Genomic DNA, 20,433 nt, shown 5'->3' with positions numbered 1-20,433 from the left:
TAAGAGCACCACTGATGCCATTTTTGCTTTGAGAATGTTGATGGAAAAGTACAGAGATGGTCAGAAGGAGCTGCATTGTGTGTTCGTAGATTTAGAGAAGGCGTATGACAGGGTGCCGAGGGAGGAGCTGTGGTACTGTATGAGGTCGTCTGGAGTGGCAGAGAAGTATGTCAGAGTAGTTCAGGACATGTATGAGAGAAGTATGACGGTGGTGAGATGTGCTGTAGGTCAGACAGAGGAGTTCAAGGTGGAGGTGGGACTACACCAAGGATCAGCTTTGAGTCCTTTTTTGTTTGCTATGCTGATGGACAGGCTGACAGACGAGGTAAGACAGGAATCTCCCTGGACAATGATGTTTGCGGATGACATTGTAATTTGCAGTGAGAGTAGAGAGCAGGTGGAGGAACAGCTAGAGAGGTGGAGGTTTGCTCTGGAAAGAAGAGGCATGAAGGTCAGTCGTAGTAAGACAGAATACATGTGTCTGAACGAGAGGGATCAAGGTAGAAGCGTTAGGTTACAGGGGGCTGAGGTGAAGAAGGTGCAGGAGTTTAAGTACATGGGGTCAACAGTTCAGTGTGATGGGGAGTGTGGAAAAGAGGTGAAGAGGCGAGTGCAGGCAGGTTGGAGCGGGTGGAGGAAAGTGTCAGGAGTGTTGTGTGACAGAAGAGTGTCAGCAAGACTCAAAGGAAAGGTGTACAAGACAGTGGTGAGACCAGCTCTGCTCTATGGGTTAGAGACGGTAGCAGTGAGACAGAGACAAGAGGCTGAGATGGAGGTAGCGGAGATGAAGATGTTGAGGTTCTCCTTAGGAGTGACCAGGTTAGACAGGATAAGGAACGAGTACATCAGAGGGACGGCTCATGTTGCCTGTGTTAGCGACAAAGTCAGAGAAGCCAGACTGAGATGGTTTGGACATGTTCAGAGGAGGGATAGTGGATTTATTGGTAGAAGGATGTTGGAGATGGAGCTGCCTGGCAGGAGGACAAGAGGACGGCCAAAGAGGAGATACATGGATGTCTTAACAGAGGACATGAAGTTGGCTAATGTTAGGGTAGAAGATGTTCATGATAGAGTGAGGTGGAAAAGGATGATTCGCTGTGGCGACCCCTGATGGGAAAAGCCGAAAGAGAAAGAAGAAGATGATTAGGAGCAATCATAATATCAAAAAGATTACATTATTTGCTTTCATTTATCTTCTCATCTTTATAGTAAACATAGTAAACATCTTTACAGTAAACATACGGCCTTATGGAACGCCTGGACAAATCTAAGAACTCAATCATCATGTCTCTGACTGATCCCAAAAGAAGCTCATGCCGCTACACTTCTGCCCTGAGGAAACACTGGATACAGCGATTATACTCTTTTTAATTTACATCTTTTTACTTTTTATTATGTATACTGTATTTGTATCTTTTTCTATGGACCACATCTGAGTCTGAAAAAAAAAGTGTGTTTAATATTTAATCCACCCTGTAGGGGGCGCTAGAGAGGCGCTGGGTTTTTCTCCGTCCGACAGAGCGAAGAGGAAGAAGAAGAGCATCAACAACATCCGCGGCGGTCATGGTGATGGCGGCTGACAGCGATGTGGGTTGATGGTTTGTTATCAAAGTGACGTCATACAGGTGTCAGAGGCGCGTGGGTAACGTACTTTCTGTGTTCCAGCACGAGGCTGACGTGTTTGAGATCACCGACTTCACCACCGCGTCCGAGTGGGAACGGTAAGCGGCCGTGGTGACGTCAGAAAGAAACGCCGCTCTGTGGCCACAACCATGCATGCGTAACTTCACCCCATTAAGTGCATTCTTTTTCTAATAATGCTTCTTCCTTATAATTCCTGTGTTTGTTGTCGATCTTGGTCCTATTCTGACTGCAACGTAAGCAGCGAATGACGTCATGACGCTAATCATTCTCTTCCGGCAACAACTTTTCTCTTCAGTTTAACTGACTGTTCTAAATCGAAATGACGTCACACCTTCATGCACACATTATTACAGTTCAAACGGCTTCAGAAAACATGTGGTATTAAATATCATGAGAAAAATGGAATTCCCTGACTGTCAGCCCACCTCCAGTTAAGGACGTTTTTCCAAGACTTCAAAATAAAAGGATTTCCATCAAAAAAACACAAACAAATGTAGTTAACGTTGTAACTATATTATTATATTAAAGCTGTGAGCTGTGTTGTCTGCCCCCCTCAGCAAACATTAGTCTGTAATGTTCTATAAAGGTACAGTCATGGCCAAACGTTTTGAGAATGTTTGGGCATGACTGTACCTTTATAGAGTACTATACAGAGTATAGAGTGCTATACAAATAAAATGTATTATTATTATATATACAATGTTGACAAAAATTAAATACAAACATTTTTTTGAAGAAAATATTTTAACATGATTTGATTTTTTTCAAGTATTATAAAAATAATCGAATATTGCCATAAAAAATTACAAAACAGAAACATTAAAACCATTTCAGATTAATTCTATCAATGAATACATTAAAAAAAGAAGAAAAATGGACAAAGTAGATAGAAAATGATGCAGTATTCTTGAAAGTGTAATTACTCCTGATCACAAAAGTACTTTTTTTGCAGTACTGCGTACATACAGTACTGCGTACATACAGTACTCACACAATTCTTTAAGGAATCAAAGAAGCTCATCAAGCAGGAAGTCATTTCTCCAGCAGGAATGGAGGATTTAAGTTTGATGAGTGAATGAAGTGATTGAAGTCCAGTCCCTGTGTGTGTGTGTGGTGTGTGTGTGGTGTGTGTGTGTGTGGTGTGTATTTAAGTGGGCAGCACTGATGAGACTCTTTCCTTCAGGTTTGTGTCCAGAGTTGAAGAAGTGCTGAACGACTGGAAGCTGACTGACAGCTCCGTGGACAGGTCCGCTCCACAGAAGGTGATCTGGTCTCCCGTGGGGTTGGGGTCTTTGGGCTCTCTGCGCCGTCACTCACAGTGGTGCGTTTGGGTGACTGCAGGGGGATTTCACCACGGGCTCATGGGAAGAGGAGTCCAAGGAGATCCACTTCGCCGACTTCAAGTTCCTAATTACACACTACCTTCTGAAAAAAGAGTCGAAGAATAATGAGGAGCAGGACAAGCAGGCAGAAGGTACAGGTGTTTACCTTCAGATGTACAGCCTGCAGCTCTGGTCTGTCGTTTTGAGTCTGAAAGGAGTTCCTCTCTGTCTAATTTATGTTGACTCTGTTGGCTTCACTTTTTGATGTGACATGTTTTTCTGGGTGCAGATGCATTACCTGCAGCCATGCAGGACCTCCTTTGCATGCAGAATGACTTCCCTCCACGAGCTCACTGCTTGGTCAGATGGTGAGTTTCATGCAGCCATGACTCTTTCAAACCTGAAACACATCTGCAGGCGTATCGGGGAGACCCGATAGAGACGCTTTGTTAGCTCTGGAGTTTCAATTGGAAAGGAACCTTTGAAAATAGTTTGAGATTTTGAAAAATGCCTCCCAGATCCTGGAGTGGGCACAAACACATCAGAGAGGGTCTTCACCTTTGTACTAACGCCCATTGGGTTGGGGGTGCTCCTGTTCATTTCCTGTCTGTGTTTGTGGGGGCAGGTATGGCCTGCAGGAGTTTGTGGTCATCACCCCTGCAACCAACAGCGAGGCCATCATCAGCGAGTCCAAGTGCAACCTGCTCCTCAGCTCCGTCTCCATATCCCTGTCAAACAGTGGCTGGTGAGCGCCCACTACAGCACACACACTGTGTGTCAGACACACACACTCAGTGTCAGATCTGCTGATCATTTCTTGAATAGAATGCGTTAGTCTGAGGTGATCTTATAACAAAGCTGTGTTCGTGGCTGCATCAGTAGCTGCATCAGTAGCTGCATCTTCAGCTGCGTCTTCAACAGTAGCTGCGTCTGCAACAGTAGCTGCATTTTCAGCTGCGTCTGCAACAGTAGCTGCGTCTGCAACAGTAGCTGCATCTTCAGCTGCGTCTGCAACAGTAACCGCATCTTCAGATGCGTCTGCAACAGTAGCTGCATCTGCAACAGTAGCTGCGTCTGCAACAGTAGCTGCATTTTCAGCTGCGTCTGCAACAGTAGCTGCATCTGCAACAGTAGCTGCATCAGTATCTGCATCTTCAGCTGCGTCTGCAACAGTAGCTGCGTCTGCATCAGTAGCTGCGTCTGTTGCTGCAGCTACTGACGGCTACAAAGTCACTAAACCAAAAAGTTGTCTTAAGAAGTTTCCTTAGAATTTATTGAGTTTCTTTGTCCTGAACACAGACCTTTGGGCTCACATCTCCTCCCACTGTGTGCTTGGATTCAGTCAGGTCCCGGTGTTTGTCCAGATCCAGCAGAAGTGGAGGCGCATCTATGCCGGGGAGTGCCAAGGACCAGGAGTTCGTACAGACTTTGAGATCGTCCACCTGCGAAGAGTACCCAGCCAGTACAACCACCTGTCCGGGCTGCTGGACATCTTTAAGTCTAAGATAGTGAGTTGAAAGCTCTTCTTGTCAGAGGAAACCGTCTCCTCATCCTTTAATAGAGATGAACCTTCACCAACACTCCTGCTGGAAAGCCCAGAGGCGCGTTAATGTGCTCACAAAAATTCTGGAAATGAAGGAAAAATGTCTGTATATGTGAGAATAAAGGTGAAGAACATTTTATTCCTGCAGTGAAACTTGGGTGAAGCCCCCGTTTCCCACACAGGTATTAGTTGCATCATCCACCCATAGTAGAGGATGTGATTGACATCCTGACCCACTTGTAAATAAAGACTTACGCAATAGTCATTGGATAGGATTGACCCCTAAAGGGTGGTGGGTTTTGGGGTTGTTGTTGGTCATAGAGAGGAAGGGCTTTAGCTTAAAGGGAGCACAGGTGTTTCCTGCAGTTCCCTTGAGACTCATTGGTAATAGAAGATACAGACGATAGACATGCTCGTGGTAAATGTATCATGACGTATCTGTCAGGCTACACGCACTTATGATCCACGGGTGATGCTTTTGTACGCTGTCCTTACCCCACACTCTATCAGTCTTCAGTGAGGTGTGAGGACTGACCCCTCACTCAGCGGTGTGCAGAGGATGCCTTATTAACCGAAGGATGTCTACACAAAACCACACTTCCACTGTCTCATTACCTACTTTTTAACACGCCACACGCCTCTCATGTGAACAGCACTAACTTGTCCAGTTTGCATGATTATAGGGAGGGGATAAAAAAAGAAATGCGTACGACACGCCTGCGTCTCACCTACTTCCCCCTTCTTTACCTTTACGTGCTGTTGACGTCTTCACTACGACCTGTGTGTGGACATTTTCACTCTACAGGTGAGCAACTGAGCAGTCTATAAGCTTGATATTTTATACGGGCCACGTCGCAGACAGACTGTAGCTGTGACTGAGGCATCAACACAGATAAGGAAAGATATAGATGAGAAAAGTCAGAAAAACACACAGAAGTAAGAATAAAGCCGTTTCATTGGGCCACAGAGTAAACCCACAAGTCAGCAGAAGCTACAGGAGGTTGTGGGAGTCAAGGTGGCCTCCATCTTCACCTGTCATGCAATATATTCAGATAAGGACCAAAAGAATCCCATTCTGTGAGTCAAACATGGAAATGTGTGCTTTGTAGCTTCAGAGGAGCTCCTGCATGGATCTGTCCTTGCTCCTCCTCCTCTGCTAACATCTGCTGAGCTAAAGCCTCCCGTCCGTCTGTCTCCTAACAACACGGACTTGGAGGATAATGGGAGGAAGTTTTATTACCTGAACACGGACCTCAGTCTGCAGCATTTTCTGGGGGGTGAATTGAAGCCCAGTTTTTAACACTAGCAGTCCCTACTGACTTGATCATGTCTGTGTTTGTGTCTTGTGTCAGGGCTGTAACATGCTCCCTTTACCTCCAGTGGACATCGCCATTCGTTTTACATACGTCCTGCAGGACTGGCAGCAGTATTCTTGGCCCCAGCAGCCTCCAGGTAGGCAGAAAAATAGCTTTCATTCCTGAAAAGCAGACTAAAGCGTCCAGAGAAGTCAAGGCTGAACGGCACATGACTGGAGCCGCTTCTTGCAGACTTTGACGCGCTCCTCGGTGGCGAGGTTGGAGGAGTTGAAATTGGGAAGCTTCCGTTTGGAGCCTGTGAGGAATCCATCAGGTAGGTTCCTTTTAGCAAACCCCCATGAACACCATCAGCTGGAGCAACAGCAGTAGTGTGGGCGGGGCCAAACTGTTCTACTGACAACCAACAAGCCTTGTTTTTTTTGTCATGCATGGAGGCCAGACTTACAGTACAGAGCAAAGGTGCAAATCATCCAGCTGAGAAACCTTCACGGATGTGATGATGATGTGATTTCTTGTGTGTAATTGTGTGAGTTGTGTTGTCTTCTTGAAGTGAGCTTCACCTTGCTGCCACCTGGCCTCACGTGACAGAGGGCATCGTCGTGGACAACGATGTGTACAGGTGAGAGGGCTCAGCAGGTGTGTGTCTGTTGGATTGGATCACATTTATCAACCCTTGTGCTGTCTTGTGGGGTCCAGATGACCCCACTCCCAATGTTAACATGCCTGCAAGGCACTTTACCATTGGGAGGTGGGTCATCTAGACCCACTAGACAGTGCTCTGAACCTTTTTTCTTCAATGATTTGTGATCTTCACTGGTGTCCATGGATTACATGAAATCTTTCCACCTTTATCCACCTTTGTCATGGTAGGAAGAACACCTCAATGGAAGGGGGGGGGGGTCATCTGGACCCCATAGGATAGCACAAAGGATTGTTGCACTGCAGGGAAATCACTCCAGAGAAGTTGTGCAGCACAAAAACATTTTTTTTTTAAAGGGGGTCTTTGAAAAATGCTAAAAAAATGGATTAGATGCTAGAGGCCCTTTAATTAAATGATAAACCAATTGATTGAATCCCAGAGGGTTGACATGTGGGGTGAGTGTGGGGGGGCTCTGGACTCTAGCACAGCTCTGTGGAGTTTGCTCTGACTCTGCCTCCATTGGTTTATAACATTTTCCGTTTCTGATTTTCTAAACCTTTTATCCTCATTTAAGGTTTTGATGATGTGCTGATATTTGTATCTGAGTTCAGAGGAAAAAACAGCAAATTTCTAGCAGAAAAAATACGGCTTGAACCTTTTTCTGGACTTTATTTCTGCAGAAGCTGCAGTAGTTTGTGGTTGAACATCATAAAAATGCCTAATCAGTTATTTCTTTGTTTATGATTTAGTGTAATTCATCGATAGTAAGAAAAACATTTGAACTCTGAGGCTGTTTGAATTCCCTCCCTTCTCCCTAAACACTAAAAAAACATCTAGTGCCCCGGATTTTAAAAGCAATTCAGACATTTTCACTGCTTTTTTGTTCTTAACCTAAATATGACGTCACTGATTTCACGACGTAAAAACCCAATAAGTGTGAACATTTATGAAGACTATCAATGCTGTGTTCTGATGAGGAAAACGATGACGGTTAACAAAAAATGTAATTAAAATACTTTTTCCCCCACAACAATTGTTACAAAGCAATGCATTGTGGTCTATATCCGCCAGTCCAGTGAGCATCGATGCACATCGAGGTTTTGCAGGGACTTCTGGGAAATTTAAAGGGCACTCGGTTTTGGAATTGTAGATTTGGACAGCTCTGCAAAATGAAAAAAAAGCACAATAGAGTAGAGAAGGACCTCAGACTTAGCCTGAGCTGTTAAGCTGATGTCATTTGGTGAATTAAATCAAGGCTGGGAAGAAACAATGAGCTACCATTTGTCAGATATCAAGTTCTACACCAAGAATTGTGTCTTTTGTTTTTGTGGACTGTCCTGTTATCAGTTTGTGCAGTAAACTCTGCATCAGGGGTCCGTCTGCACCTTGTGGCTCTTTTCGCCCTCTATTGTGTTGGCTTTGAAGGAAAAAAACAATTTCAATTGATAATATTGTTTTGGGGAATTTGTTTGAGTTAGTTTAGTCATTTCTGTTTTTAACTCGTCAGTTGAAGCCACAGCAAAAGTCCTAAAAATAGAAAATATCATGTTTGGCTCTTCTGCTGCAGCAGGAGGATCTTATCTTATTTAACACACGTATTTGGGCCTCTTTTACTTTGAAACAAACATGCATGTGCTGCTTTAACATTCAAAGAACATAAACTTTGTATAGAAAAAGCATCACAGTTTAACTTCAATTGTTAAATTTTAAAACAGTTTTATACAGAAATGTCCTAAAGGCCACAGAAACATAAAAAAGTGTTTTAAAACCCTGAATTATATTTTTTCAACCAGATCAGAAGCGGATATAGCACCCAATGTTGCAGTTTTTCAGTTAGTTTTGGATGAGGCAACTTTATAAGAACTTTTTTTTTCTTTCGGTGGACTGTGTGGCTCTCACCGGGTTTTGGTTTGTAACAAACTGAGCCAAATGGCTCTTTTATTGTGAAAGGCTGCAGACCCCTGCTCTGCATGTTTAGTGGGGAATAAAGCAGATGTTGGTGCTTCTGTTCTTTGAATGAGTCAATCTAGATTTCCAGTTTGTTTGTATTATATGAGTTTTCTTCAGTTTGGTGTCTCCGCTTTGTGTCCAACAGTGACCTGGACCCGCTCCAGGCTCCTCACTGGTCTGTACGAGTGCGGATGGCGGAGAACCCGCAGTGTTTGCTGGGTAAGCAGGAGCGCGGGGTTTCCTTGGTGCTTTTTCAGGGGCGGAGGTTTGAGGCCGTCTTGTTGGGGCAGATTCTGATCTAAAAAGCTCCAGGCAAACATTTGTCTGCAGTCGTTTCACTCGGAAGTGGAAGATTATTGCAGCAGTTTAGACCTTTGCAAACTGGAACAAGGAGACGTTTAGGTGCTCAGCTTTTCATTCGTCTTAGTTTGTACCTCATGCTGTCATACTTTCATGTCTTAAGGTTTATTTAAAGAAACCCTTAGGGGTAAACAGAGGAACCACACCTGCCAAGCTGCTGCGTTTGACCTTCCTCATCTTGATCATGGAAGAAGGAGAGTCTGCTTTGGTTGGACTGATGCTTGAAGTTACGTCGCCTGAACCTTTCGATTCTCTCAGACTTTCAGCACTGCCACACACTAAAACTCCACTTCATTTTCTGGTGAAAAAAGTTCGTCCAAGTGATGGAGACACGACTCGAATGCTGACATCTTCCTTGAATAGAAAGAATAAAATAGACCCACCAGCGCAGAAACGTTTTTTATTCATGTGGTTTATGGTCTTCAGTCATTCTCCTTCAGTTATACATTCATCAATTCCTTGAAGTTACAATCTTTGATGGTTTTAAGGCTGTTGATTAGATCCATCAAGACTAGGGACGCACCGAAATGAAGACGTGTGGCGAATACTGAATAGTTACTGAATAATGGCTATTTACCTCTCAATGGGAGGCTATGGAATTTAGGCTTTTTGGAGCCAGCGGGTTCTTCCTGCTGAAACACCAGCAGTTCTCAGACGCAGTATCGGTAAATGGTTTGAACATTTCTGTCATGAAGAGAGTAAATTTGAAGGACGGGGGATCAGTTGAACTGTGGGTGAAGAGCTTCCCTGATGCTGTTTCTTTCCTCCTGCAGGAGAATACCTGACTGAGTTCTTCAGGCTGTGCTGCAGGAAGGAGTCTGTGGAGGATGTTCTGGGCATAGGCCTGACAGACGAAGAGGGGAGAGGTGGGTTTCCTGCTTCACGCCGCTGCTCGTCTCGAGAGCTCCGGCGTGGTGTTTGATGCGTGGTTGTCCCCCGCAGAGACGGGCGACATCAGCTCCGCTCTGTCCAAGCTGACGGAGCCGGCGGCGGCCGTGCCCATCAGCAGACTGTCCGTGTCCAGCATGGTGCACAGCGCACGCAAACGCATCCACCGCCGCCGCCACATCCACGAGTCGCCGCTCAGCAATGAGATCCTGAACTCCATTCTTCTGGTGAGTTTGACAAAGGTGGAGGCGTTCCCTCCATCTGAGCGGTGGGCCGAGCTAGAACATTTGATATGGGAGTTATGTAGGGTGGCAAATGAGAACAGCAGAGTGGAAGGCCATTACAAATGATCGGATACGCATTTTTAATAATACTCATTTTTATTTATTTAAAGCTTTAATTTTTTATTTGCAATGCTGTTTGCAAAGACTCCGCCCACAATTTAGAGGCTTTAGGGGGCAGGACTGATTGTTTAGGCAGCTGAAGGGGGGGGGCCTTCTGATCAAATCTGAACTGGTTTTGTGTTTCTGAGGCTGAAAACAAATCTGTGGATCAAATAATCACTAAATCCAAAAGAATCAACTAACGAGCAGAAATGAAATCAACAGAAAAATGAGACATGGAATTAAAATCTGACTTTGATTGGATGGGTTCATTTCAAATCTTCTTTGATCTCTGCAGAAACCCCTTTGATGTGAAAATCACAGCAGCTTCCTGAAGGATTCTCTTCTCTTCTGGCCGTCTAAGTCTGTTCCTGTCCTCAGTTTCTGTTCCCAGATGCTGCTGTGGAGAAATCCGACAGTCTGAAGGACAAAGCTGCGAGTCTGAACTCCAAGACGGCAGAGAAGGAGTGGAGCGCCGAGGAGGTGAGTTTGACCTCCTTTCTCTCTCTGTAACGACCAAAGGGAAGTTGGAGACCAGACGAGGAGGAAGGAGCCGACAAGCTATTTAAAAAAATGTGACCGTTAAGCGAGGCAGAGTCAGAGTTCTTCCCCCACCTACCCCTACATTTAGCCCTCCAAGCAGAGAGTTATGGAAAGTGTCCTCAAAAATTCAGACGACCCTCAATGACGCCATCAATAGTCGCCGGTCAGCTACGGAAATTACATAACATCTGGCCTAAGACAGAAATATGTTCTGTTGAAGGAGCACAGCATGAAGGGAGACCTTACTCAGATTTGATACTGCTGTAGTGAAATATTTAAAGCACCTATGTCGTGTAAAATCAATATATTGAGCTTTAAAGTGTCATCATTCCTCACATAAAACAATCCAAAGCGGTGTTTGGATGTGCTCATGGATTTCTGAGTATTCCTCTAAAAATCTGCCCTCTGAGCAGCAGCCCACGAAAACGAAGGTGGGGGAACTGCCCCCTCCGCACGGCCCCTCGGCACGCCCCCCAGGCTAACACTCACACCCACGGAGCCTGTGGGTTTTGGACGGCTCCACAATACGCATCTTTGCAAAAGTTCGGATGTTGTTTGTTTTCGTGGGACAAACGCAGAAACGCTGCCGAGGTTGACATCATGAAATGGGCGGCACCCACAAGGAGCGAAAGGCGGAGCCTCGGAGTCAGATTGTCTTACTTCCGGGTAGGAAAATGAGCTGCAAAAAGAACAAATATCTACTAAAAGAATGTGTTCTCTAGTATGCCAAAGGTCATGTAGGATCCTATTTACGGTTCTAGTTTACTCTGAGAGGCTTAAGAAAAGCAGGATTTAGGCGCCTTAAGGTTTGTTGCAATGTCCAAACAATCCGAAATGGTAAATCTCTTCAAGTACTTGATGAGAAACTCCCCAAAGAAGTGATTTGTGTCTGATTTGAACGTTTTATGGTATTTTTGTCTGAATTGGTTACTGATTCGTGTTCCCTATTAGGATTTATTTAAACTGGACAAATGAATGTTTACTACCGTTTTGTGTTGAAGGGTTTAAAGACAAACCTTTTCCTGCCCTCTGTCCTGCCTGTTGCCCTCACGGGGGCATCGTTTATGTCTCTGCTCCCTCCTCAGAGCCTGTTCCTGCAGCTGAAGTCGGCCCCCCCTGACAGCCTCACCTACCGCCTGGCGTTGTGCGTCTTTCTAGTCAACTACAGCTACGGCGGCCTTGCGGGCGTGGCTCACCTGTGGCAGGAGTTTGTGTTGGAGCTGCGGTACCGCTGGGAGAACACCTGCCTCGTTTATGGGTTTGTAGCACAACGGAGCTTCACAGAGGCGTCAGCTTTCCTCGCTCATTTACTTCTTTTGATAATTACATTTATCCAACTTGAGGCTAAACAGGACAGAAGAGATGGCAGAAAAGAGGAAAACCAGATGAATCGCTGCTGTTTGTTGCTTTCTGCCTCCATGAAATAAGGAATGTGGACTTTCTTGCAGCTTAGAGGCTGGACCTCCTGACCTTCGCTGCTGTCTTCTGCATCAGAAGCTGCAGGTAAGAAAAATGTCTTTGTGAGAAGGAAATCCGTTGAAGCTACCTGACAGCTGGCAATTTAAAAGCTTCTCAATAAACCTTTTGAAAAATGTTTTGTTAAAAAAATATAGAGTTCTGTGTCTGATTTATCTAAAGTTCTTTTTGCACAATATCAGCAAAAAGCCATGAATCCAAAACCAGTTTGTTTCTGATCTGGTGGAAACATTTGGAGTTTGGATTTTTGATGGTGAAACTTTATTTAGTTGTTGAAAATACTATAAAACTGCTTAAACATTGGAGAAAATCTAAAGACAGACGAAAGACGGAGCTCACGGAGTTCAGTCAGTTTCTCAGATTTGTTAACCTCCAAACCCTCTGAGATGTTGATCTTTGTGGCATATGCCGCTTTTTTGATCCCCTGTAACCTGAACATCCATTCACTCCTTGTGGTCACTGGACAGATGCTGAACTGCTGCATAGAGAGGAGGAGGGCCAGAGACGAAGCTCGCAAAGCTCAGGAGGCCACCAAGCAGAGCAAGGAGGCGGAGTCTGAGCTCAGCGCCAAAGAAACGAGTCAGGGAAAGTCGTGGGAGTCCTGGAGCGACAGCGAGGAGGAGTTCTATGAATGTCTGAGTGAGCAGGGGGAGGACGGTCCCCAGACGGAGGCGGGGCAGAATGGGGCGAGCAGAGCGGAGGGCCGGCTCCACCCCTACAACAACCTGACGCTACTGCACTCCTCAGAGCCGCTCTACGTCCCCGTCACGCAGGTACCCCCCACCCTTTTCTGCTGAGTTCAGTCCCAGAACTGTGGGCAGAGACACACTGACTTCTGATTGGCTGTCAGGAGCCCGCCCCCATGACGGAGGATCAACTGGAGGAGCAGTCTGAGGTTTTGGCCAAACTGGGAACAACGGCCGAAGGGACGCACCTGCGCGCTCGCATGCAGAGCGCCTGTCTGCTCTCAGACATGGAGTCCTTCAAGGTACGACCCAGCAGGACGTGGCGTTCACGTGAACACGGAGTAACCTGCAGGCGCCTGCGGGTTACTCCTGCAGCATGTTCTGCAATGAAGTCACTGTTTCTGACAGGTCTTCACAAATATTTAATGCTATAGATTCATTATTATCTCTAAAATATAAGCACAGATATCATTAGTAAAGGAACAGAAAGATTTTGGAAGTGTTTGCTGTGATCGACATGTATAGGAAACAAAGTGTAACGCTACGTTCACACCGCCCTCGCCAACGCGCGTTCAGGAGGCCCCGTCCAATAGGAAGTCTATGTAAAGACGCGTTCAGGCCTCTGTGTTCAAAACTCTCCCGTTTACGCATAGCTAGGCAAGTATTTTCCGACCGTTTTCGGGCTCTGCGTTCAACCAGGTGCAACTTGGATGAGTCATAGACTGAGGTTAGATAGGGATGCAGTGAAACTCCCCACAGTGACGCAAACATGCTCTGGTAAAGAGCAGAAAAAGAGGAAGAAGCCCCTCCCTGCTTGCCCAGTGTGAACACCATGAGCTCAAACCGCGTTCAAGAAAGCCCAGTGTGTATGTAGCTTGATGGAGGCAGCTTCTGTGGACTTTCTTAAGGTTTCACATTCAAAGTCTTTTAAAAAAAGCTTTTTTTTCTGATCTTTGCAGGCAGCGAACCCCGGCTGCGTCCTGGAGGACTTTGTGCGCTGGTACTCACCCAGAGACTACGTCATGGAGGAGGTGGTGGATGAGAAGGGCAACAAGGTCACCAGAGGAGAGCTTAGCACCAGGATGAAGATCGCTGGCAACATGTGGGTGGAGGCGTGGGAGACTGCCAGAGTGACACCCGCTCGCCGCCAGAAAAGACTGTTCGATGACACCAAGGAGGCAGAGAAGGTACCTTCATGGTCAGGGCTCCTCAGACCTGCTTGAAAGGCCCCCCTGAAATAACACTTTTGTTCAGTTTGTTATTTATCAATGAGGATGAATGATACTCATATATGAGAAAAGATTCATCACTTTAATGATTCCTCACAATAATCATCAACAATGACAACAAGGCGGGAAACAGACATCAATATTCAGGCTTGTGCATTGTGCAGAACAACATCGCTTTGATGTTCTGCACTTACAGGGATTTTTTTAAGTCTTTCTCTTTTTCTGAACTGAAGAAGAGCAGCTGATGGGCTTTAGATCCATCTTTGTTCTGTTTTTTTCAGGTCCTGCACTATTTTGCAATGCAGAAACCAGGAGATGTGGCTTGTCATCTCTTCTCCTGTGTGATCCACGCTGCTCTGCTCAAACTGAAGCAGGAGGGTGAGACTTCTTCTTCATAGACCAGCCCTGCTGTCAGGTTCTGACCACAGCGTATCGTCATCAATGGAGAGATGCTGCTGCACGAGAGGAAATCCCGTTTTTTTGGAAATAAGAGAAACAGAATCTGTTCTGCTGAATGTAGAATTGGCAGTAGGAAAAACTCACACAAACCCGGTGGTATCGTCAAGATTTAGGAACTAAAAATCGCCACCTGTTGTGGGCGAGAGGTCTGTAAGAGAGAAAAGAACTGCATGATGGGAAACATGGGGGACGCACCCACCCTGAGGACTGGAGACGGACGATGTCTGGCAGCTGTGACTGAGAACCTCAGGACGAGGAACCAGGAGAAGCCCCCGCCAACCTGCACTGAAACCAAATGAAACCCAATAAAAAGAGCTATAACAGGAGGAGAAAACTAGAGGCACAAGCCTTCAAAGAACCTTTAAAATACCACCTTTCCTCTAGATCTCTTCAAGTTTGAACGTCTGATCCAGAGTTCAAACGTTTCTTTTTTACATTTCCTTCTTTTGTTTTAATCATCATTCCTCCATATTTGTTCCTGGGCCTCAGAGGCAGCAGAGAATGTTCCAGCCGTGAGGAAAAGCATTCAACAAGCTGCCAGTCAGGTCAACAAGCTGCTGCACTCCACCAACCTAGACTACAAGAGGTTTGAGGTTAGTGACAGTGAGTCCAGCGGCGTTTCCTCATCATGGATGGATCTTCACTCATCAGCTTCATTTTCATTCTAAATGCTTAACAGCCACAAAACTGCTTTTTATTCAAGTCCCACTCTGACATCTTTTGGTATCCAATTTTGTGTTTCCTGTAGCTTTTTAACAAGAAATATGCAGTTTTTAGCCTAGATACAGAAACGAAGTTTCTGCAGAGTAGCAGGAGTTCGTTAGAAATTCACCTCAGAGTTTTACAAACTGCGGATAAATTCTCTGATTTGATAAGTTGATCATTATTGAAGCTTCTTCTTTTCAGTTCTGTTTTTTTCCCACAGTTTTTGAAATATTTGATGAAATGACTTTCTATGATGAAATGGGTTAGGGTTATTTTTTCCTGAACTAGTCTGTCTGCCTGCAGGAGTTTGTGAAGCAACTGGCAGGAATGGAAACGGCCATCGCTCAGGCTCGATCGCTGAAGGCCAAGTTCACCTTCAACAATGAAGACCAGAGCGAGGCCACCGAGCTCAAGAAGTGAGTCTGACTTAGGGGGTGGAGCCTGAGTGTGGAGGTGGAGCCTGACTTTGAGGGTGGAGCCTGGCTGTGAGGGTGGAGCCTGACTGTGAGGGTGGGGCCTGGCTGTGAGGGTGGAGCCTGGCTGTGTGGGTGGAGCCTGGCTGTGAGGGTGGAGCCTGACTGTGAGGGTGGAGCCTGGCTGTGAGGGTGGAGCCTGGCTGTGTGGGTGGAGCCTGGCTGTGAGGGTGGAGCCTGGCTGTGTCGGTGGAGCCTTGCTGTGATGGTGGAGCCTTGCTGTGATGGTGGAGCCTGGCTGTGAGGGTGGAGCCTGGCTGTGAGGGTGGAGCCTGGCTGTGTGGGTGGAGCCTGGCTGTGAGGGTGGAGCCTGACTGTGAGGGTGGAGCCTGGCTGTGAGGGTGGAGCCTGGCTGTGTGGGTGGAGCCTGGCTGTGAGGGTGGAGCCTGGCTGTGTCGGTGGAGCCTTGCTGTGATGGTGGAGCCTTGCTGTGATGGTGGAGCCTGGCTGTGAGGGTGGAGCCTGACTGTGAGGGTGGAGCCTGGCTGTGAGGGTGGAGCCTGGCTGTGAGGGTGGAGCCTGGCTGTGAGGGTGGAGCCTGACTGTGAGGGTGGAGCCTGGCTGTGAGGGTGGAGCCTGGCTGTGAGGGTGGAGCCTGACTGTGAGGGTGGAGCCTGGCTGTGAGGGTGGAGCCTGGCTGTGTGGGTGGAGCCTTGCCGTGAGGGTGGAGCCTTGCCGTGAGAGTGGAGCCTTGCCGTGAGGGTGGAGCCTTGCCGTGATGGTGGAGCCTGGCTGTGATGGTGGAGCCTGGCTGTGAGGGTGGGGTCTGACTGTGAGGGTGGGGCCTTGCTGTGAGGGTGGGGCCTTGCTGTGAGGGTGGAGCCTGACTGTGAGGGTGGAGCCTGGCTGTGTGGGTGGGGCCTGGCTGTGAGGGTGGAGCCTGGCTGTGTGGGTGGAGCTTTGCTGTGATGGTGGAGCCTGGCTGTGAGGGTGGAGCCTTGCTGTGATGGTGGAGCCTGGCTGTGAGGGTGGAGCCTGGCTGTGAGGGTGGAGCCTGGCTGTGAGGGTGGAGCCTGGCTGTGTCGGTGGAGCCTTGCTGTGATGGTGGAGCCTGGCTGTGAGGGTGGAGCCTGACTGTGAGGGTGGAGCCTGGCTGTGAGGGTGGAGCCTGGCTGTGAGGGTGGAGCCTGACTGTGAGGGTGGAGCCTGGCTGTGAGGGTGGAGCCTGGCTGTGAGGGTGGAGCCTGACTGTGAGGGTGGAGCCTGGCTGTGAGGGTGGAGCCTGGCTGTGTGGGTGGAGCCTTGCTGTGAGGGTGGAGCCTTGCCGTGAGAGTGGAGCCTTGCCGTGAGGGTGGAGCCTTGCCGTGATGGTGGAGCCTGGCTGTGATGGTGGAGCCTGGCTGTGAGGGTGGGGTCTGACTGTGAGGGTGGGGCCTTGCTGTGAGGGTGGAGCCTTGCTGTGAGGGTGGAGCCTGACTGTGAGGGTGGAGCCTGGCTGTGTGGGTGGGGCCTGGCTGTGAGGGTGGAGCCTGGCTGTGTGGGTGGAGCTTTGCTGTGATGGTGGAGCCTGGCTGTGAGGGTGGAGCCTTGCTGTGATGGTGGAGCCTTGCTGTGAGGGTGGAGCCTGGCTGTGATGGTGGAGCCTGGCTGTGTGGGTGGAGCCCTGCTGTGAGGGTGGAGCCTGGCTGTGTGGGTGGAGCCTGGCTGTGAGGGTGGAGCCTGGCTGTGAGGGTGGAGCCTGGCTTAGTGGGTGGAGCCTTGCTGTGAGGGTGGGGCCTTGCTGTGAGGGTGGAGCCTGGCTGTGAGGGTGGAGCATGACTGTGAGGGTGGAGCCTGACTGTGAGGGTGGAGCCTGGCTGTAAGGGTGGAGCATGACTGTGAGGGTGGAGCCTGACTGTGAGGGTGGAGCCTGGCTGTGAGGGTGGAGCCTGGCTGTGTGGGTGGAGCCTGGCTGTGAGGGTGGAGCCTGGCTGTGTGGGTGGAGCCTGGCTGTGAGGGTGGGGCCTGGCTGTGAGGGTGGAGCCTGACTGTGAGGGTGGAGCCTGGCTTAGTGGGTGGAGGCTTGCCGGGAGAGTGGAGCCTTGCCGTGAGGGTGGAGCCTGGCCGTGAGGGTGGAGCCTGACTGTGAGGGTGGAGCCTGGCTTAGTGGGTGGAGCCTTGCTGTGAGGGTGGGGCCTTGCTGTGAGGGTGGGGCCTTGCTGTGAGGGTGGAGCCTGGCTGTGAGGGTGGAGCATGACTGTGAGGGTGGAGCCTGGCTGTGAGGGTGGAGCCTGGCTGTGTGGGTGGAGCCTGGCTGTGAGGGTGGAGCCTGGCTGTGAGGGTGGAGCCTGGCTGTGAGGGTGGAGCCTGGCTGTGAGGGTGGGGCCTGACTGTGAGGGTGGAGCCTGGCTGTGTGGGTGGAGCCTGGCTGTGAGGGTGGAGCCTGGCTGTGAGGGTGGAGCCTGGCTGTGTGGGTGGAGCCTGGCTGTGAGGGTGGGGCCTGACTGTGAGGATGGAATGGCTGTGAGGGTGGGGCCTGGCTGTGAGGGTGGAGCCTGACTGTGAGGGTGGGGCCTTGCTGTGAGGGTGGAGCCCTGCTGTGTGGGTGGAGCCCTGCTGTGTGGGTGGAGCCCTGCTGTGAGGGTGGAGCCTGGCTGTGTGGGTGGAGCCTGGCTGTGTGGGTGGAGCCTGGCTGTGTGGGTGGAGCCTTGCTGTGAGGGTGGAGCCTGACTGTGGGGATGGAGCCTGACTGTGAGAGTCCAGAGTTTATCTTCCAGCTCCCAGAATTCAAACTGACCGATGTGAAGCGTTCCTGCCATTAAAATCCCATCGATTCAACTGAAAGAAGGCTGGGCCTCTAGAGTATGTTGTCGAGTGAGCGATGTTGCTGTGGAAACAGCATGACGTGCTTTTACATCCCTGTCTGCCTCTTTAACTAGCGGTTCCAGAACCTTCATGAGAACTCCTGTGTCTTAAAGGTTTGTGAGCTCCCTGCTGGAGGAGCCTGAGGTGGAGGTGACCGGAGCTGGACAGGGACCAGCCGGCCGCATCATTCACAGGCTTTTTGTCAATGCACAGCAGGTACGCAACCCCACCCTTCTCAGAGTGTCCGCCCACCCCCCTGGTGGTTGGTGCTGATGTTGTCCAGCCTTTGTAATATTTAGGGGCGTTGGGATGTGAACTTTTAATGTAAAGGTGTTTCTTCCCTAAGCTGCTCTAATTTCATGAGCTTCACACTCTGGTTCCTGACTGCTTTGTCCTGCTGCGTTTGACCTTTGACCTCTGATCCTTCAGGCAGCGCTCCTCCCTTTGCCAGACGAGGATGTGGGAGGGGACAAAAAGGATTTCCCACCCCCAGCGGGCCGAGAGATCCTTCTGCGCACGTGCGTCCCTCGGCCGGCGCCGTACTCCCGGTCGCTGCCTCAGAGGCTCTTCTGCGTGCTGATGAGGGAGGAGTTCCGGCTGGCGGGGGCCTTCTCCTCAGACACATCCTTCTTCTGATGCCTTGATGAGCCGCAGCACCCTCGGTCTGTCGGGGGGAACCCTGGCTGAACACATTCCTCTAGAAAACTGCTCTTAAATAAAAGCTGGCTGCAGACCCACCACTCAAACGCTGCTGTGTCTCACTGTCCCAATGTCTGATCTGTAGTCTCAGAGCTCCGCCTCCACGAGGAGGTCAAACCATCAAGCGTTCATGTTACATTCAGGTCCGGCAGCAGCAGACGAGAAGCATCCATCACCTTTTTGTGTAGTTCTGTGGAGGCAGAGATGGTAGGTATTTGTGGAACATGGGAAGCCAGCGGAGAATCTGGAGGATGAATGTTATGTTTTTGAGTTTCCACACTCATCGGGAGAAACTGCATGGATCCGGATTTGAGAAGCTACAACCTGCTAAATCAACTAAATCAGCAACGCACCAGCACCATGACGTTGATTCTTACGATACACGGGAAACAACAGAACAGAACATATTCCCAGAAGCATAAGCATCTTTTGCTCTCCTTCCTTGGTGAAAAACTGGCCACTAACTTGAAGAACAATCTCCATGAGAGGTTTTCAGCTCTGGAGAAGGTCACTGCTCTGTCAATGGCAACCTTGTTGGACCCAAGGTTTAAAGAGCTGGGGTTCTGCAGCCAAGGCTCTGCCCACACGGCCATAGAGCGACTCACTAAAGAGTGTGCTGCAACAATGCAGGCGCTACTTCCAGAGGCACAGCCACAGTCGCCACCTAGAGAAGGTCCTTCAAGTCAGCAGGAAGATGGTGGTCTCTGGGCCCTGCTGGACAGGCATGTGGGGGTTCAACAGCAGGTGACCAGCACAACTGCCAGTGCAACAGTGGAGGTTTAGAGGTACAGTAAAGATTAGAATCCTCATCATAACTTCTGCTCATTTTAGACTGGTGCATGACAATAGGCTATTAATGTCCTTCTAGGTACTTAAACGAACCTCACATCCCAAGGACTCAGGACCCACTGAGATACTGGGTTACCCACAAGGTTTTATACCCACATCTCTACAAGCTGGCAATGAAGTTTTTATGCACACCAGCTTCATCTGTGCCTTGTGAGAGGATCTTCTCCAAGGCTGGCGAAATCGTCAGCCAAAGACGAAACAGGCTGAAGCCCAGCACAGTGGAGAAAATTCTGTTTTTAAATAAAGATCTATAACATGTATCCCACCCAGTCATGTTAGACCCTGGTTCACAATCACTCATTCTCACTTTATACATGGCATTCACAATGTAACACAAGCACTTCTCACAAATCTTCAAACATTGTCTTTGTTTTATTTCCACACTGAAGTGTTACAAGGGCAAGGAACTTAGTGGAGTAGATGATTTATGTCCTGTCTGCCACCAGATGCCGCTGTTCTGTGTGGTTTCGAAGCCCCAAATGCT

At 48.7% G+C, this 20,433-nt stretch overlaps 1 protein-coding gene across 1 annotated transcript; it reads left to right on the top strand.

The window, feature by feature from the left end:
* The first annotated feature begins 1,484 nt into the window (after window positions 1–1,484).
* On the top strand, window positions 1,485–19,147 carry rab3gap1 (RAB3 GTPase activating protein catalytic subunit 1). The gene is made up of 24 exons (XM_004080742.4): window positions 1,485–1,587; window positions 1,666–1,721; window positions 2,828–2,906; window positions 2,986–3,118; window positions 3,256–3,334; window positions 3,592–3,711; window positions 4,309–4,474; window positions 5,862–5,961; window positions 6,057–6,138; window positions 6,376–6,444; window positions 8,561–8,634; window positions 9,549–9,641; window positions 9,718–9,890; window positions 10,428–10,529; window positions 11,675–11,847; window positions 12,038–12,092; window positions 12,533–12,838; window positions 12,916–13,053; window positions 13,711–13,938; window positions 14,262–14,358; window positions 14,929–15,032; window positions 15,448–15,560; window positions 18,515–18,617; window positions 18,831–19,147. Exons 1-24 carry the CDS (start codon window positions 1,564–1,566, stop codon window positions 19,035–19,037), a joined length of 2,874 nt encoding a protein of 957 aa, XP_004080790.1. The 5' UTR covers window positions 1,485–1,563; the 3' UTR covers window positions 19,038–19,147.
* The last annotated feature ends 1,286 nt before the right edge of the window (window positions 19,148–20,433 follow it).

The sequence above is a fragment of the Oryzias latipes genome, chromosome 19 (genome assembly GCF_002234675.1).
Source record: "Oryzias latipes chromosome 19, ASM223467v1".
Taxonomy (NCBI): Eukaryota; Metazoa; Chordata; class Actinopteri; order Beloniformes; family Adrianichthyidae; genus Oryzias; species Oryzias latipes.
The sequence above is the reverse complement of the archived record's forward strand: the minus strand, read 5'-3'. Positions and strand labels throughout refer to the sequence as shown.

Coding starts and splice junctions, on each gene's coding strand:
- rab3gap1 (XM_004080742.4), top strand. CDS start 1,564: ATGGTGATGGCGGCTGACAGCGAT. Junction 1,588..1,665: donor TGATGGCGGCTGACAGCGAT/GTGGGTTGATGG, acceptor TCTGTGTTCCAG/CACGAGGCTGACGTGTTTGA. Junction 11,848..12,037: donor AACACCTGCCTCGTTTATGG/GTTTGTAGCACA, acceptor ACTTTCTTGCAG/CTTAGAGGCTGGACCTCCTG.